At 46.2% G+C, this 17094-nt stretch overlaps 1 protein-coding gene across 1 annotated transcript in view; it reads left to right on the forward strand.

Moving 5' to 3' along the window:
* fndc3ba (fibronectin type III domain containing 3Ba) overlaps positions 1 to 17094 on the forward strand; it is a 386847-nt gene that overhangs the window by 252362 nt on the left and 117391 nt on the right. Inside the window, exon 7 of the mRNA XM_063045278.1 lies at positions 8951 to 9009. Coding sequence (XP_062901348.1) covers positions 8951 to 9009 — 59 coding nt within the window. The remainder of the gene's footprint in view (positions 1 to 8950; positions 9010 to 17094) is intronic.

Consider the following 17094-nt stretch of genomic DNA (forward strand, 5'->3'; position numbering starts at 1 on the left):
CAGGGTTTTGTGGTCCAATGCCTTGCAGCTTCGTACAACAGAAGGACGCAGCCAGACAACCACCCTCCCAAAGGGGGAGACTGAAAGGCCCAGAGCCACCCTTTCTCTGGCCAGGAGTACGAGTGTCCAAGGGAGACAATAGGAAACATACTTTAATAATGCAATTAAATAAGTAGTGTAACAAGACAGCAATATATATATATGTTGAGGTAATGCACACGGGTAAATTGTCCATTCAGAAATCTTGATAGTGGAGGGGAAGAAGCTGTTCCTGAATCGTTGAGTGTGTGTCTTCAGGCTCCTGTAGTTCCTCCCTGATGGTAGCAATGAGAAGAGGGCATGTCCTGGGTAATGGGGGTCCTTAATGATGGATGTTGCCTTTTTGAGGCATTGCCTTTTGAAGATGTCCTCGATGATAGGGAGGCGAGTGCCCATGAGGGATCTGGCTGATCCTGATCCTGTGCAGTGGTCCCTCCACACCGGGCAGTGATGCAACCAGTTAGGATGCTCTGTGCGGGACATCTGTAAAAATTTGCCAGAGTCATAGTCATACTTTATTGATCCTGGGGGAAATTTGTTTTTGTTACAGTTGCACCATAAATAATTAAATAGTAATAAAACCATAAATAGTTAAATAGTAATATGTAAATTATGCCAGTAAATTATGAAATAAGTCCAGGACCAGCCTATTGGCTCAGGGTGTCTGGCCCTCCAAGGGAGGAGTTGTAAAGTTTGATGGCCACAGGCAGGAATGACTTCCTATGACGCTCAGTGTTGCATCTCGGTGGAATGAGTCTCTGGCTGAATGTACTCCTGTGCCCAACCAGTCCATTATGTAGTGGATGGGAGACATTGTCCAAGATGGCATGCAATTTAGACAGCATCCTCTTTTCAGACAAAGTTTGGTGACGTACCAAGTCTCCCTGAAGGAGAGTGGCCTTAGGTTGAGATGCTGCGAAGATGGTGGCTGGCAGTTCGCAGGGAGCCTGTCTATGCTAAAGCTGGCCCCAACAGGCCTTGCAATGTGTGGAGCGTTTTCTGTTTCCTCGGCTGCCGGCCTGCCTGCAGCGTGGCATGCTGGGAAAGGGAAAGAGTCTTGTTAAAGAACCATTGTTCACAGCTTGGCAGAAGGGCTGGAAAATCGATCCAACCCACAAAAATCTGGCTGGGTTTCAGCGACAAGTGTGAGCCAGGCTACTCCCCTCTGCTCCCCCCCACCCCCTCTACCCCCACCCCTCCACTGGTTGAGGGCAGAGGCAAAAGGGAGAGAGGAATGGCAGAGACATGCCCACTCTCCTGGCTCACAGAGGATGAGGAATTCTGTCCCACTCTGGCCTTTGACTCTGGGAATCACTCCAGAGCCCAAAATCTTTGCAGTACTGAAGGGGCTGTACTGAGGGAGGGTCACACTGGGAGGGGTGGTACTGAGGGAGGGTCACACTGAGGGAGGGTCACACTGTGGGAGGGGTGGTACTGAGGGAGGGTCACACTGTGGGAGGGGCTGTACTGAGGGAGGGTCACACTGTGGGAGGGGTGGTACTGAGGGAGAGTCACACTGTGGGAGGGGCTGTACTGAGGGAGAGTCCTGGGAGGGATGGTAGTAAGGGAGGGTCACACTGGGAGGGGCTGTACTGAGGGAGAGTCACACTGTGGGAGGGGTGGTACAGAGGGAGAGTCACACTGTGGGAGGGGCTGTACTGAGGGAGAGTCACACAGTGGGAGGGATGGTAGTGAGGGAGGGTCACACTGGGAGGGGCTGTACTGGGGGAGAGTCACACTGTGGGAGGGATGGTAGTGAGGGAGGGTCACACTGGGAGGGGCTGTACTGGGGGAGAGTCACACTGTGGGAGGGATGGTAGTGAGGGAGAGTCACACTGTGGGAGGGATGGTAGTGAGGGAGGGTCACACTGTGGGAGGGATGGTACTGAGGGAGGGTCACACTGTGGGAGGGATGGTAGTGAGGGAGGGTCACACTGTGGGAGGGATGGTACTGAGGGAGGGTCACACTGGGAGGGGCTGTACTGAGGGAAAGTCACACTGTGGGAGGGGCTGTACTGAGGGAGAGTCACACTGTGGGAGGGGCTGTACTGAGGGAGAGTCACACTGTGGGAGGGATGGTACTGAGGGAGAGTCACACTGTGGGAGGGATGGTAGTGAGGGAGGGTCACACTGGGAGGGGCTGTACTGAGGGAGAGTCACACTGGGAGGGATGGTAGTGAGGGAGGGTTACACTGTGAGGGGCTGTACTGAGGGAAAGTCACACTGTGGAATGTGGGTACTGGGGGGAGAACGATACTAAGAGAGGGTCATACGAATATACGTGCATACGTTTGTCTGTGGGTTGCTGCGAGCTGCTTGTTCATGCCACTAACGCTCGCGCATCAACAATTTGCAGGACGTGTTACTCAGGGATTTTGGCTACCGCTACCTTATATGTTCTCTGTGTGCCTTGTGCTGTGTGTGACTGTCAGTACTGTGCTTTTACACTTTGGCCCGAGAGGAACGCTGTTTTGTTTGGCTGTATTGATGGGTTTTCCTGTATGGTTGTGTGACAAATAAACCTGAACAACTGTCAGAGTTGTTTGCAGATGAGAGTCCACTCTTGGCCCAGATAGGAGTTTCATGACCAGTGTTCTGGCCAATGTTTATCCCTCAAACATCAGCAGATCAGGATTCAAACATGGTTATCTTGGGTACATCAGAAGATACAGTGAGATGCATCGTTTGCATTGACAACCAATTCGGGATGTGCTGGGGGCAGCCCACAAGTGTCACCGCACACTCTGGCGCCAAAACAGCATTCCCAGAATGCCTGGCAGAACAACACAGAACACGACAGGTAACAAACAACAACAGCGAGACAAGCCCCTTTCCTCTCTGCCACCCACAGAGGAGCAGATTGTCAGGTACCAAGTGCTTGGTGTACACTCATCCCCACTCTTCCTCCCCATGTCCCTGTCGTGGCTGGGTTTTCACAAGTAGGACTGTGGGTCGTTCCACCCGGAGGTGTAAGTGGTGCCATGCAAGTGCAGCCCCCCTCCCCCTTGGGCTGTTGTCTGCAGTCAATTTGAGCTGCTGGCTGCCCTCCCAAGTTAATTCAGGCCAGGCCTGTGGCGGAGACTGGAATGCATAAAATGGCTGAACTCCCAGCCCTCATCTGAATCTCCCCACACTCTCCTTGGCTCCTACACACACCCCAGGGTGGTAATTCTATAAAGAACAGACGATGTGAGGGGCAAGTTTTTCACACACAGAGTGGTGGGTATCTGGAATACACCCCTGGGGTGATGGTAGAGGCAGAAACATCAGAGACTTTTAAGAGACGTTTAGATAGGCACGTGAATGTGAGGAAAATGGTAGGCACATTGTGTAGACAGAAGAGATTCGTTTACTTGGCCATTTGATGACTAATTTAATTGGTTCGGCACTTGAACCAGTGGCGATAACTTCAATCGACTTCAGTGGCCCCATCACTGAAATCGACTTCACTTCCAATGTACTCACTGCCCAGGACTCTTCATCTCATGTTCTCAATATTTCTTGTTTATTTATTTTATTTACTACTATTATTTCCTTTTTTTTCTTTTTGCATTTGCACATCGGTTGACTGTCCGATTAAGTGTGGTCTCTCTTTGATTCTGTTATGGTTCTTGGAAGTACTGAGTATGCCTGCAAGAAAATGATTTTCAGGGTTGCATGTGGTGACAAAGATTTACTTCGATACAAATTTACTCTGAAATTTGAAAGAGATTGCGGGTTGAAGGGCCTGTTCCTGTACTGTACTTCTGTGTATTCTATGAGAAGAAAATCCTGTTAGGGTTCCTTACAAAATTATGGAGATAAAAGCAACACTTTCCACCAGCAATCAGCCCATTTACACCAAACCCATTTCATTCTTCCTACTCTCCATCTAGTCAATTAAGTTAGGTGAAATGAAAAACAGTATCACAGGCACATAGGTACAGGAGGTAAACTAAGGCCAGAAGACATAGGAGTAAAATTAGACTATTCGGCCCATCGAGTGTTCTCTGGCCATTCCACCATGGTAGATTTATTATCCCTCTCCTGCCTTCTCCCCATAACCTTGGACACCTTGACCAATCAAGAGTCTACCAACCTCCGCTTAAAATATACCCAGTGACTTGGCCTCCACAGCTGTCTGTGGCAGTGAATTCCACAGATTTACCACTTTCTGGCTAAAGAAATTCCTCCTCATCTCTGTGTTCTAAATGGACGCCCTTCTATTCTGAGGATATCAACATCGATTTCTCCATCAGGTAATTTTTTCCCTCCCCCTTCCCTCTTCTTCTGTTCCACACTCTGACTTCATACCTCTCCCCACCTGCCTATCATCTCACCCTGGTGCCCCTCCTTCCCTTTCTCCCATGATCCACTCTCCTCTCCTATCAGATTCCTTCTTCTTCTGCCCTGTCCCCCTCACCCGTCACCTTCTAGCAATCCCCTTTCCCTCCCCCCTCCACTTAATCTGGTAACTACTCCCTGTTCTTTCCATTGCTGATGAAGGGTCTTGGTCAGAAACATCGACTGCTTATTCACTTCCATAGATGCTGCCTGACCTGCTGAGTTCCTCCAGCATTTTGACCCATGGGGCTTTGGAATGTGGGAGGAAATGGAGCGCATAGGGGGAAACCCATTCAGTCAGAGGGAGAAGGCACAACTCCTTACAGACAGAGGCCCCCGTTGGAATCGGGTTGCTGGTTCTGCAGTAGTATTACGCTAACCACTTGACACCGTCCCACCCACCTTGCAGGTATAATTTTACTAACATATGTCGTGAAATTGGCACTGGTATTGGTTTATGAAGTTCAAGTTTAATTGTGATTCAACCACATGTGAATACCCATGCATACAGCCAAACGAAAGAGCCATACTCTGGGACCAAGTTGCAAAGCACAGTATGTACAGTCATACAGAGCAAGGCAGATGTAAGATAGCAGTAAACCAGCAGTCACACAGATACACTACTGCACAAAGGTCTCAGGCATATCGATATACGAGGGGTGATTGATAAGTTTGTGGCCTAAGGTAGGAGGGGATGAGTTATTAACTTCAAACTTTCTGCATTTTCACTCAAAGAGTTGACCAGCACGTGCATGTAAGAGCTGTATAACTCATCTCCTTCTACCTTAGGCCACGAACTTATCAATCACCCTTGCTGTGGACCACCGGGAGGCCCAAGACACTCTCATTACATGCATGTGCAGTTCAACTCTTTGAGTGATAACGCAGAAAGTTTGAAGTTAATCAACTCATTTCCTTCTACCTTAGGCCACGAACTTATCAATCATCCCGGCCGTGGACCACTTCTACAAAGAAGGGATCTGTATGCTCCACGGCCACTGGACTAAGTGTGTACATGTAGGAGGGGACCATGGTGAAAAATAAATGTGCTAGGTTTTCTAAAATTGACTCCTACCTTAGGCCACGAACTTATCAATCACCCCTCATAGCTACAGTGCTAAGACTTCTACACAGTACTGTACTTGTCAACATGGAGCAGAGAGCGAGATTGTAAATCTGACGGGAGCAAAGGATGTTGGGAGTGGTGAGGGTGGAGCACCACGGGAGGGGTGTGGGACGGGTGGCAGAGAAGGAGTGCCGGGGTGGGTGGTAGCAAGGGTACAAATGCACCCAGCCCTGAGACATCTGGCAAGGTCATTTGATTGTAAAGAACTGGTTTATTGATCATTACAGAATGTCCCTCTGGTGCTTCCCACTCCCTCCCCTCTCCCTTTCCATTTTCCCAACCGTGATTCCCACTCCCTGCTCCTTTCCCACTCTCAATCCACAATAGAGACTCATATCAGATATGCCCGAGACGTTTGCTCAGTATTGTAGAACTATATATCATGGTCTCATGATGATAATATACTTGGCAAATTCTTTTATGCAAGTGGTTTGCCATTGTCTACCGGCCAGTGTCTTTACAAGATGGGTAACCTCAGCCATTATCGATACTCTTCAGAGATTGTCTGCCTGGTGTCAGTGGTCACATCACCAGGACTTGTGATCTGCACTAGCTGCTCATACGGCCACCCACCACCTGCTCCCATGGCTTCTCGTGACCCTGATCGGGGGGGGGGGGCGGGTTAGTGTTGGCTAAGCGGGTGTTACACCTTGTCCAAGGGTGAGCTGCAGGCTAGTGGAGGGAAGGGGTGCCATACGTCTCCTTTGATAGAGACATATTTCCACCTCACCACCCTATATATATATATAAACATACACATATATATACAGAGTCTATAAAATGTATTCTCCGCCTTAGAAATTTTCATGTTTTATTGTTTTACAACATTGAATCACAGTGGATTTAATCTGGCTTTTTTTGACACTCATCAACAGAAAAAGACTCTTTTGTGTTAAAGTGAAAACAGATCTCTACAAAGTGATGTAAATTAATTACAAATATATAATACAAAATAATTGATTGCATAAGTATTCATTCCTATCAATATGACACCCCAAATCATCACTGGTGCAGACAACTGGTTTAAGAAGTCACATCATTAGTTAAGGTGTCCTAGCTATTTATAAACCTGTGTGCAGACAAGGTGTCTCAAGATACACTGGTATCTGGAAGGTCCAACTGCTGGTGAGTCAGTATCCTGGCAAAACTATACCAGGAAGACAAAAGAGCACTCCAAGCAACTCTGTGAAAAGGTTATTGAAAAGCACAAGCAAGAGATGGATACAAGAAAACTTCCAAGTCACTGAATATCCCTTGGAGTACAGTTGTCAATCATCAAAAAATGGAAAGAATATGGCAGAGCATAAATCTGCCTGGAGCAGACCGTCCTCAAAAACTGAGTGACCGTACAAGAAAGGGACAAGTGAGGGAGGCCACCAAGAGACCTATGACAGCTCTGGAGGAGTTACAAGCTTCAGTGGCTGAGATGGGAGAAACTGCACATAGAACAACTGTTGCCCGGGTGCTTCACCAGTCACAGCTTTATGGAAGAGTGGCAAAGAGAAAGCTAATGTTGAGAAAAACTCATATGAAGTCTCGGCTAGAGTTTACCAGAAGGTATGTGGGAGACTCTGAAGTCAGCTGAAAGAAGGTTCTATAGTCTAATGAAACCAAACTTGAGCTTCTTGGCCATCAGACTAAAGACGCCGTGAAGCATGGTGGTGGCTGCATCATGCTGTGGGAATGCTTCACTCCAGCAGGCCCTGGAAGGCTTGCGAAGGTAGAGGGTAAAATGAATGCAGCAAAATACAGGGAAATCCTAGAGAAAATCCTGATGTACAAGAGAACTGCCACTTGGGAGAAAATTTGTTTTCTAGCAAGACAATGACCCCAAGCATAAAGCCAAAGCTACAGAGGAATGGCTTAAAAACAACAAAGTTAATGTCCTGGAGTGGCCAAGTCAGAGTCCAAACCTCAATCCAATTGAGAGTTTGTGGCTGGATTTGATAAGGGTTGTTCACTCACGATCCCCATGCAATCTGACAGAGCTCGAGCAGTTTTATAAGGAAGAATGGGGAAAAATTGCAGTGTCCAGATGTACAAAGCTGATAAAGACCTATCCACATAGACTCAAGGCTGTAATTGCTGCCAAAGATGCATCTACTAAATACTGACTTGAAGGGGGTGAATACTTTTTCTAGGCCTTGTATGTTGATGTCACATATACCAAGATACAGTGAAAAGGCAACAGCGCAGTGCAAGATGTAAAACGTTCCTCTAAGCTACAATGAGAAATAAATAGTGCATATGGGGAATAGTCTGGAAATCCTAAGGTAAGATTGAATAGGTTAGTACTTTATTCCTTGGAACACAGCATGCAGGAGATTGAGGTGAGATTGGATACAAAATTATGAGCGGTATAGATGGGTAAATGCAACCAGGCTTTTTCTACTGAGGTTGGGTGAGATACAACCAGAGGTCATGGGATAAGGTGAAGGGTTTAAGAGGAACATGAGGGAAAATTCCTTCACTCAGAATGTCGTAAGAGTTGTGGAATGAGCTGCCAGCACAGGTGGTGCATGCGAGCTCAATGTCAACATTTTCAGAGAAGTTTGGATAGGTACATGGATAGTTGGGATGTGGAGGGCTATGGTTCCGGGCCAGGTCAAAGGGGGTAGACAGTATAATAGTTTTGGCATGGACTAGATGGGCCAAAGGGCCTGTTTCTGTGCTGTACTTTTCTATGACTTCAGTGGAGTCGTGTTCAGGGATTCATGGACTCTCGGTGTGGAGTTTGCCTGGCATTCCTATGACTGCAAGGGTTTCCTCTTGGGTGCTCCGGGTCCCTCCCACGTCCCATGACATGTGGGTTGAGAGGTTAATTAGTCACCGTAATTGGTGAGGGGTAGAAGCTGGGCAGAGCTGATGGACAGGGATATAATGGTGTCACTGGTGAAGATAGAATAAATCATAGGGCTACTGGGGAGTGGGATTTGACGGCTGGGATCTAGGACAGAGCCGACGGGCCGAACTGCCTAAGTAGCTACAAATTCAGCCAACCTGATCTCTGTCTGTGACCAGCTGGATGAATACCTGAAGGTTGATGGGCTCGGCTGAAGTTGGAATGGGCAGACAGTCTCCACCATGGTATCGTGACACTATTATAGCTCGGGGCGTCGGAGCTCAGAATTCAATGCCAACTGCCAACTGAAAAGAGTTTGTACATCCTCCCCATGAACTGCGGGGGCTTCCTCCGACTGCTCCTGTTTCCTCCCAGCGTCCAAAGACTTCCCGGCTGGTAGGCTAATTAGTCATTGTAAATTGTCTGGGTTAAGTAGGTGGGTTGCTGGGTGGTGTGGCTTGTTGGGCCAGAAGAGCCCTGCTCCACACTGTAAAAGCCCCCAGCCTGGAACGGCCTCCAATCCCGATTTTGTGTCGCCAGTGCCAATACTGTGGGAGCTCAGCCCCACCTAGTGGCCAGCCACAACTCTAACTGCTTTCATCTCCAAATTTGATTTCCAGATTACGACTCGGAAACAAAGAGAGTTCAAGACATGCTTTCGGGGATGGGCAAACCACAGGTATGTACGGAATCCTTGGTTCGTTCCAGCGCCTGACCCAATCTCCCCTGGGTAGAGCAGAGAGTAGTTTGGAACAAGGAATCAGAATCAGGTTTAGTATCACTGGCATATGTCATGAAATGTGTTGCTTTGCGACAGCACAGTGCAATACAGAAAAATTACAATAAAATATATATATATATATATACATATAAATATCTAAAGATATATATGATGTATACATAAGAAATAGGAGCAGGAGTCGGCCATCCGCACCGTCGAGCCTGTTCCACCATTCAATATGATCACGGCTGATCTGGCCATGGACTCATTTCCACCTACCTGCCCTTTCCCCATAACCTTTAATTCCCCTACTATGCAAAAATCTATCCAACCTTGTCTTAAATATATTTACTGAGGTAGCCTCCACTGCCTCATTGGGCACAGAATTCCAAATTCACCACTCTCTGGGAAAAACAGTTCCTCCTCATCTCTGTTCTAACTTTACTCCCCCGAATCTTGAGGCTATGTCCCCTAGTTCTAGTACACACACGTGTGTATACATCATATTTATCTATAGATATATCTATGTGTATAAAGAAATAAAGTGGCCTCTGCATGTACGTTCTACACGGTAGTTTCCTTTTCACAAGATTCGTGTTTACTTCACTTATGTACATTGACACGCAGAGTGAATACACCCAAGGCTGAGCTGGGGGCAGCCTGCAAGAGCAAGTGTCACCATACCTTCCAGTGCTAACACAGCATACCTACCATGTTTAGCAGGACATTGCAGAGCAGAACAAGTAAAAATGAGCCCCTTTCACCCAACCGGATGCACAGTCGTTTAACCCAGGGCAGACCTCTGGTGGCCACCACCTCGATGTGCTTCTGTATGGCACGATCTGTCTGGATGGCATGCAAGCAAAGCTTTCCATGCTATCTCAGTACACGTGGCAATAACAGTACCACCAACACTGGGCATTTTGTCCTCTGACCCTTCGGCTCGATCTTCAGGTCTGATCAGTAAGTCACTGGTGATTGGAAAAGGGTGGGATGGTGAAAGCCATCCAACATTGTCTGGAAATGCAAAGATGGCGTGGTCAGTTCACTGGAACAGTCTAGTTAGATACAGGCAAATGCAAGAGATTCTGCAGATGCTGGAAATCCAGACTAATGCACACAAAATGCTGGAGGAACTCATCAGGCAGCATCTATGGAGAGGAATAAAATGTCGAAGTTTCAGAGCAAAACTGGTGAAGGGTCTCAGCCTGAAACGTCTTCTGTTTAGTCCCATCAATAGATGCTGCCTACCTGCTGAGTTCCTCCAGTTTTTAGTGTTTGTTGGTTAAGAAGAGGGATTTGGTATCACAACCCCTCTCGTGAACCCTGGATGTTACCAAGTGTAAAGTACACAGAACAGCAGAACACAGTACAGGTCCTTCGGCCCATGATGTCGTGCTGATCTTTTCTACCTAATAAAGTGGCCACTGAGTATATGTTCGTGGCCTTCTGCTTCTGTAGCCCGTCCACTTCAAGGCTCGACGTGTTGTGCATTCAGAGATGCTCTTCTGCATCATTCTGTAACCCATGGTTATTCGAGTTACTGTCACCTTCCTGTCAGCTTGAACCAGTCTGGACATTCTCCTCTGACCTCTCTCATTAACAAAGCACTTTCACCCACTGAACTGCTGCTCACTGGATTTTTTTTTTGTTTTTCACACCATTCTCTCCAACTCGAGAGACTGTTGTGCATGAAAATCCCAGGAGATCAGCAGTTTCTGAGATACTCAAACCACCCCATCTGGCACCAACAATCATTCCATGGTCATAGTCACTTGGATCACATTTCCAGTCCTACCAAAGGGTTTCGGGCCAAAACATTGACTGTACTCTTTTCCATAGATGCTGCCTGGCCTGCTGAGTTCCTCCAGCATTTCGTGTGTGTTGCCCGGATTACCAGCATCTGCAGAATTTCTCTTGTTTATGTTAGGTCAGTCTAAACAACAACTGAACCTCGAGACCATGTCTGCATGCTTTATTGCATTGAGTTCTTGCAACACGATTGGCTGATTAAATATTTGCATTATTTATTTAAATATTTGCTAGTGGACATGTGTACTGAGTGTCTATAAACCTGCTTCACAATCAATCTAACCCCTCCTGCACTGCCCATAACCCTCCATTTTTCAATCCAGCATTGTACAAGAGTATCCAGCCCTGTTTTCTTGCAGCTAACACACATAAAATGCTGGAGGAACTCAGCTGGTCAGGCAGCATCAATGGGGAGTGAAGCTTGAGAGGAGGAACTCTCTAATGGATAAGAGGGTTCCCTACTCTGTGTGTGTACATTAGAGATCTATTAGACTGACCTGAAGACACACACTCAGTAACACACATCAAAGTTGCTGGTGAACGCAGCAGGCCAGGCAGCATCTCTAGGAAGAGGTACAGTCGACGTTTCAGGCCGAGACCCTTCGTCAGGACTAACTGAAGGAAGAGTTAGTAAGAGATTTGAAAGTGGGAGGGGGAGGAGAAGATCCAAAATGATAGGAGAAGACAGGAGGGGGAGGGTTGGAGCCAAGAGCTGGACAGGTGATTGGCAAAAGGGATATGAGAGGATCATGAGACAGGAGGTCCGGGGAGAAAGACAAGGGCGGGGGGGAACCCAGAGGATGGGCAAGGGGTATAGTCAGAGGGACAGAGGGAGAGAAAGGAGAGTGAGAGAAAGAATGTGTGTATAAAAATAAATAACTGATGGGGTACGAGGGGGAGGTGGGGCATTAGCGGAAGTTAGAGAAGTCGATGTTCATGCCATCAGGTTGGAGGCTACCCAGACGGAATATAAGGTGTTGTTCCTCCAACCTGAGTGTGGCTTCATCTTTACAGTAGAGGAGGCTGTGGATAGACATGTCAGAATGGGATTGGGATGTGGAATTAAAATGTGTGGCCACTGGGAGATCCTGCTTTCTCTGGTGGACAGAGCGTAGGTGTTCAGCAAAGCGGTCTCCCAGTCTGCGTCGTGTCTTGCCAATATATAGAAGGCCACATCGGGAGCTGAATGGCCTAATTCTAATTCTGCTCCTATGCCTTATAGTCTTGTGGCTTCTGCCATAGATTGAGTGAATAGTCAGAGACATTTTCACTGGTGGAGGGGGGGGACATAATTTTAAGGTGAATGGAGGAAAGTGTAGGGAGTAATAAGATCATAGGGTATAGGAGCAGAATTAGGCTATTTGACCCACTGCATCGGCTCTGCTATTTCATCAAGACTGATCCATTTTCCCTGTCAGCTCCTATCTCCTGCTGTATCCGTTCATGGCCCGACCAGTCAAGGATCTATCAACCTCTGCCTTACCTATACATTAAGACATGGCCTCCACATTTGCCTGTGGCAATGATTACCACAGATTCACAACTCTCTGCCTAAAGAAATTCCTCCTCTTCTCTGTCTAAAAGGACGCCACTCTATTCTGAGGCTGCGTCCTCTAGTCATAGACACTCCCACCATAGGAAACATCCTCTCCACATCCACGCTATCAAGACCTTTCAGCATTCAATAGGTTTCAATTAGATCATTCCTCGTTTTTCTGAGTTCTAGTGAATACAGGCTCAGAGCCATCAAACACTCTTCATATGACAAGCTGTTATTGCTGGAATCATGTTTGTGAACCTCCTTTGAACCCTCTCCAGTATCAGCACATCCTTTCTAAGATTAGGAGCCCAAAACTGCTCACAATGCTTCAAGTGAGGCCTCACCAGTGCTTCATATAGTCTCAACATTACATCTAGTTTTTATATTCTAGTCCTCTTGAAACGAATGCTAACATCACATTTGCCCTGCTCACCATAGGCTCAACCTGCAAATTAACCTTTACAGAATCCCATACCAGGACTCCCAATCCCTTTGCACCTCAGATTTTTGAATTTTCTCTACATTTAGAAAATAGTCAACCCCTTCACTTCTTCTACGAAAGTGCATGGCCATACACTTCCCGACACTGTATTCCATCTGACATTCTTTGCCCATTCTCCTAATCTGTCTTAAGACCTCTAGCCCCGTTACTTCTTCAGACCTACCTGCCCCTCCACCTATCTTCATATCATCTGCAAACTCTGTAAAAAATCCATCAATTCCATTATCCAAATCATTGACATTTAACATAAAAAGAATCGGTCCTGACACACACCCCTGTGGAACATCACTAGTCACTGGCAGCCAGCCAGAAAAGGGTCCCTTTATTCCCAATCTTTGCCTCCTGCCAATCAGCCACTGCTTTATCCATGCTAGCATCTTTCCTGTAATATGATTGGCTCATAGCTTGTAAGCAGCCTCAGGTGTGGCTCTTTGTCAAAGGCTTCTGAAAATCCAAGTACACAACCTTAACCGATTCTCCTTTGTTATCCTGCTTATTCTCTCTTCAAAGAGTTCCAACAGATTTGTCAGGCAAGACTTCCCTTGAGGAAACTGTGCTGACTATGGCTTATTTTATCATGTGCCTCCAAGTACCCCAAAACCACATCCTTAACAATCAGCTCCAACTTCTAACCAACCACTGAGGTCAGACTAATTGGCCTATAATTTCCTCTCTTCTGCCTCTCTCCCTTCTTGAAGAGTGGAGTGACATTTGCAAATTTTGAATCTTCCAGAACCATTCCAGAATCTAGTGATTCTTGAAAGGTCATTATTAATGCCTCCACAATCTCTTCAGCCACCTCTTTCAGAACTCTGGGCTGCACACCATCCAGTCCAGATGACTTATCTACCTTAAAACCTTTCAATTTCCCAAGAACCTTCACCCTTGTAATGGTAACTTCACATACTTCATGACCTTTGACACCTGGAACTTCTACCATACTGTTCGTGTCTTCCACAGTGAAGATTGATGCAAAATACTTATTCGGTTCGTTCACCATTTCCTTGTCCCTCGTTACTACCTCTCCAGCATAATTTTCCAGCGGTCCAATATCCTCTCTCGTTTCTCTTTTACACTTTGTGTATCTGAAAAAACTTTCGGTATCCTCTTTAATATTATTGTCTAGCTTACTGTCGTATTCCATCTTTACTTTCTTAATGACTTTTTAGTTACCTTCTTTTGGTATTTAAAACTTTCCCAATCCTCTAACTTCCCACTAATTTTTGCTCTATTATATGCCCTCTCTATGGCTTTTACATTGGCTTTGACTTCCCCTGTTAGCCTTGGCTGTGTCATCCTACCATTAGAATACTTCTTCCTCTTTGTGTCCCTAATGCCTAAATTGCTTCCAGAAATTCCAGCCATTGCTGCTCTGCCATCTTCCATGCCAGTGTTCTTTTCCAACAAATTCTGGCCAACTGTTCTCTCATGCCTCTGTAATTTCCTTTACTCCACTGTAATACTGATCTGACTTTAGCTTCTCCTCAAATTTCAGAGTGAACTTGATCATGTCATGATCTCTTTCCCCGAGGGTTCTTTTAGCTTAAGTTCTCTAATCAGTTCTGGTTCAGTGCACAACACCCAGTCCAAAATACTCATCCCTAATGGGCTCAACCATGAACTGCTCTAGAAAGCCATCTTGTAGACACTCTAGAAATACGCCCTTTTGGAATCTAGCACTAACCTGATCTTCCCAATTTACCTGCATATGGAAATCCCCCGTGACAATTGTAACATTGCCCTTTTGACATATTGTAGACCGTATCCTTACTGCTTTTTTGGGGGTCTGCATATAACTCCCATCAGGATCTTTTTAACCTTGCAGTTCCTCAGCTCTATCCACAATGATTCAACACCTTCTGACCCTGTGTTACCTCTTTAGAATATTGAAACATAGAAATCTACAGCACATTACAGGCCCTTCAGCCCACAGTGTGGTGCTGACCATGTAACCTACTCTAGAAACACTCACAACACTCTGGAGGAACTCAGCAGGTCGGGCGGCATCTGTGGAAACGATCAGTCAACGTTTCCATGGATGCTGCCTGACCTGCTGAGTTTCTCCAGCGTGTTGTGTGTTGCTTTGACCCCAGCATCTGCAGAGTATTTTATGTTTACGAACCTACTCTAGAAACCGCCTAGAATTACCCTATCACATAGCCCTCTATTTTTCTAAGCTCCATGTACTTGCTAAGAGTCTCTTAAAAGACCCTCCACCACCGTCGCTGGCAGTGCATTCCATACACCCACCACTCACCGGGTGAAAAACTTACTCATAACATTCCCTCTGTACCTGTTTCTAAGCACCTTAAAACTATACCCCCTCATGTTAGTCATTTCAGCCCTGGACAAAAGCCTCTGACTATCCACGTGATCAATATCTCTCATAATCTTATACACCTCTATCAGGTCACCTCTCATTGCTTGTCGCTCCATGGAGAAAAAGCCAAGTTCACTCAATCTGTTCTCATAAAGCATGCTCCACAATCCGGGTAACATCCTTGTAAGTCTCCTCTACACTCTCTCTATAGTATCCACATCCTTTCTGTAATGAGGTGACCAGAACTGAACACAGTATTCCAAGTGGGGTCTGATCAAGGACTGATACAGCTGTAACATTACCTCACGGTTCTTGACCTCAATCCCACGGCTGATGGAGGCCAACACACTATATGCCTTCTTAACAACACTGTAAACCTACAGAGCAGCTTTGATTGTCCTAAGGACACGGACCCCAAGATCTCTCTGATCCTCCACACTGTCAAGAGTCTTACCATTAATACCTCCAACTTTCGTGTCATCAGCAAACATACTAACCCACCCTTCTACTTCCTCATCCAGGTCAATGATAAAAATCACAAAGAGGAGGGGTTCCAGAACAGATCCCTGAGGCACACCACTGGTCTCCGACCTACATACAAAATACGAACTGTCCAAAACCACCCTTTGCCTTCTGTGGGCAAGCCAATTCGGAATCCACAAAGCAAGGTCTCCTTGGATCCCATGCCTCATTACTTTCTGAATGAGCCTTGCATGGGGAACCTTATCAAATGCCTTACTGAAATCCAAATACACTACATCCACTGCTCTACCTTCATCAATGTGTTTTGTTAAATCCTCAAAGAATTCAATCAGGCTTTTAAGGCATGACCTGCCCTTGTCAAAGCCATGCTGATTATCGCTAATCAGATTATGTCTCTCCAAATACTCAAAAATCCTGCCTCTCAGGATCTTCTCCAACAACTTGCCCACCATGAAGTAAGACTCACTGGTCTACAATTTCCTGGATATTTCTACTCCCTTTCTTGAACAAGGGAACAACATTTGCAACCCTCCAATCCCATCATGATTGTTGATGCAAAGATCATCACCAGAGGCTCAGCAATCTCCTCCCTTGCATCTCACAGTAGCCTAGGGTATATCTCGTCTGGTCCTGGCAACTATCTAACTTTATGCCTTTCAAAAGCTCCAGCACATCCTCTTTCTTAAAGTCTATATGCTCAAGTGTTTCAGTCCACTGTTGGTCATCCCTACAATTGCCAAGGTCCTTTTCCCTGGTAAATATTGAAGCAAAGTATTCATTAAGTACCCCCGCTACCTCCTCCAACTCCATGCACACGTTTCCACTATCACACCTGATTGGTCCTATTCTTTTACGTCTTATCCTCTTGCTCTTCACATACTTGTAAAATGCCTTGGGGTTTTCCTTAATCCTGCTCACCAATGCCTTCTCATGGCCCCTTCGAGCTCTCCTAATTTCATTCTTAAGCTCCTTTCTGGCAACCTTGTAATTTTCTAGAACTCTCTCAGTTACCTTCTTTCTTGAACCTTACATAAGCTTTTCTTTTTAACTAGATTTTCTACATACTTTATACACCATGGTTCGTTTACCCTACCATCCTTTTCCTGCCTCAATGGAACACACCTATGCAGAACTCCATGCAGATGTTCCCTGAATATTTGCCACATTTCTGCCATGCATTTCCCTGAGAACATCTGCTCCCAATTTATATTACCGAGTTCCTGCCTAATAACATCATATTTCCCCTACCCCAATTAAATGTTTTCCCAATTGTCTGCTCCTATCCCTCTCCAGTGTTATGGTGAAGGAGATAGAGTTGTAATCACTCCCTTCAAAATGCTCTCCCACTGAAAGATCTGACACATGACCAGGTTCATTTCCCAATAC

This window comes from Mobula hypostoma, chromosome 4, assembly GCF_963921235.1.
Source record: "Mobula hypostoma chromosome 4, sMobHyp1.1, whole genome shotgun sequence".
NCBI lineage: Eukaryota > Metazoa > Chordata > Chondrichthyes > Myliobatiformes > Myliobatidae > Mobula > Mobula hypostoma.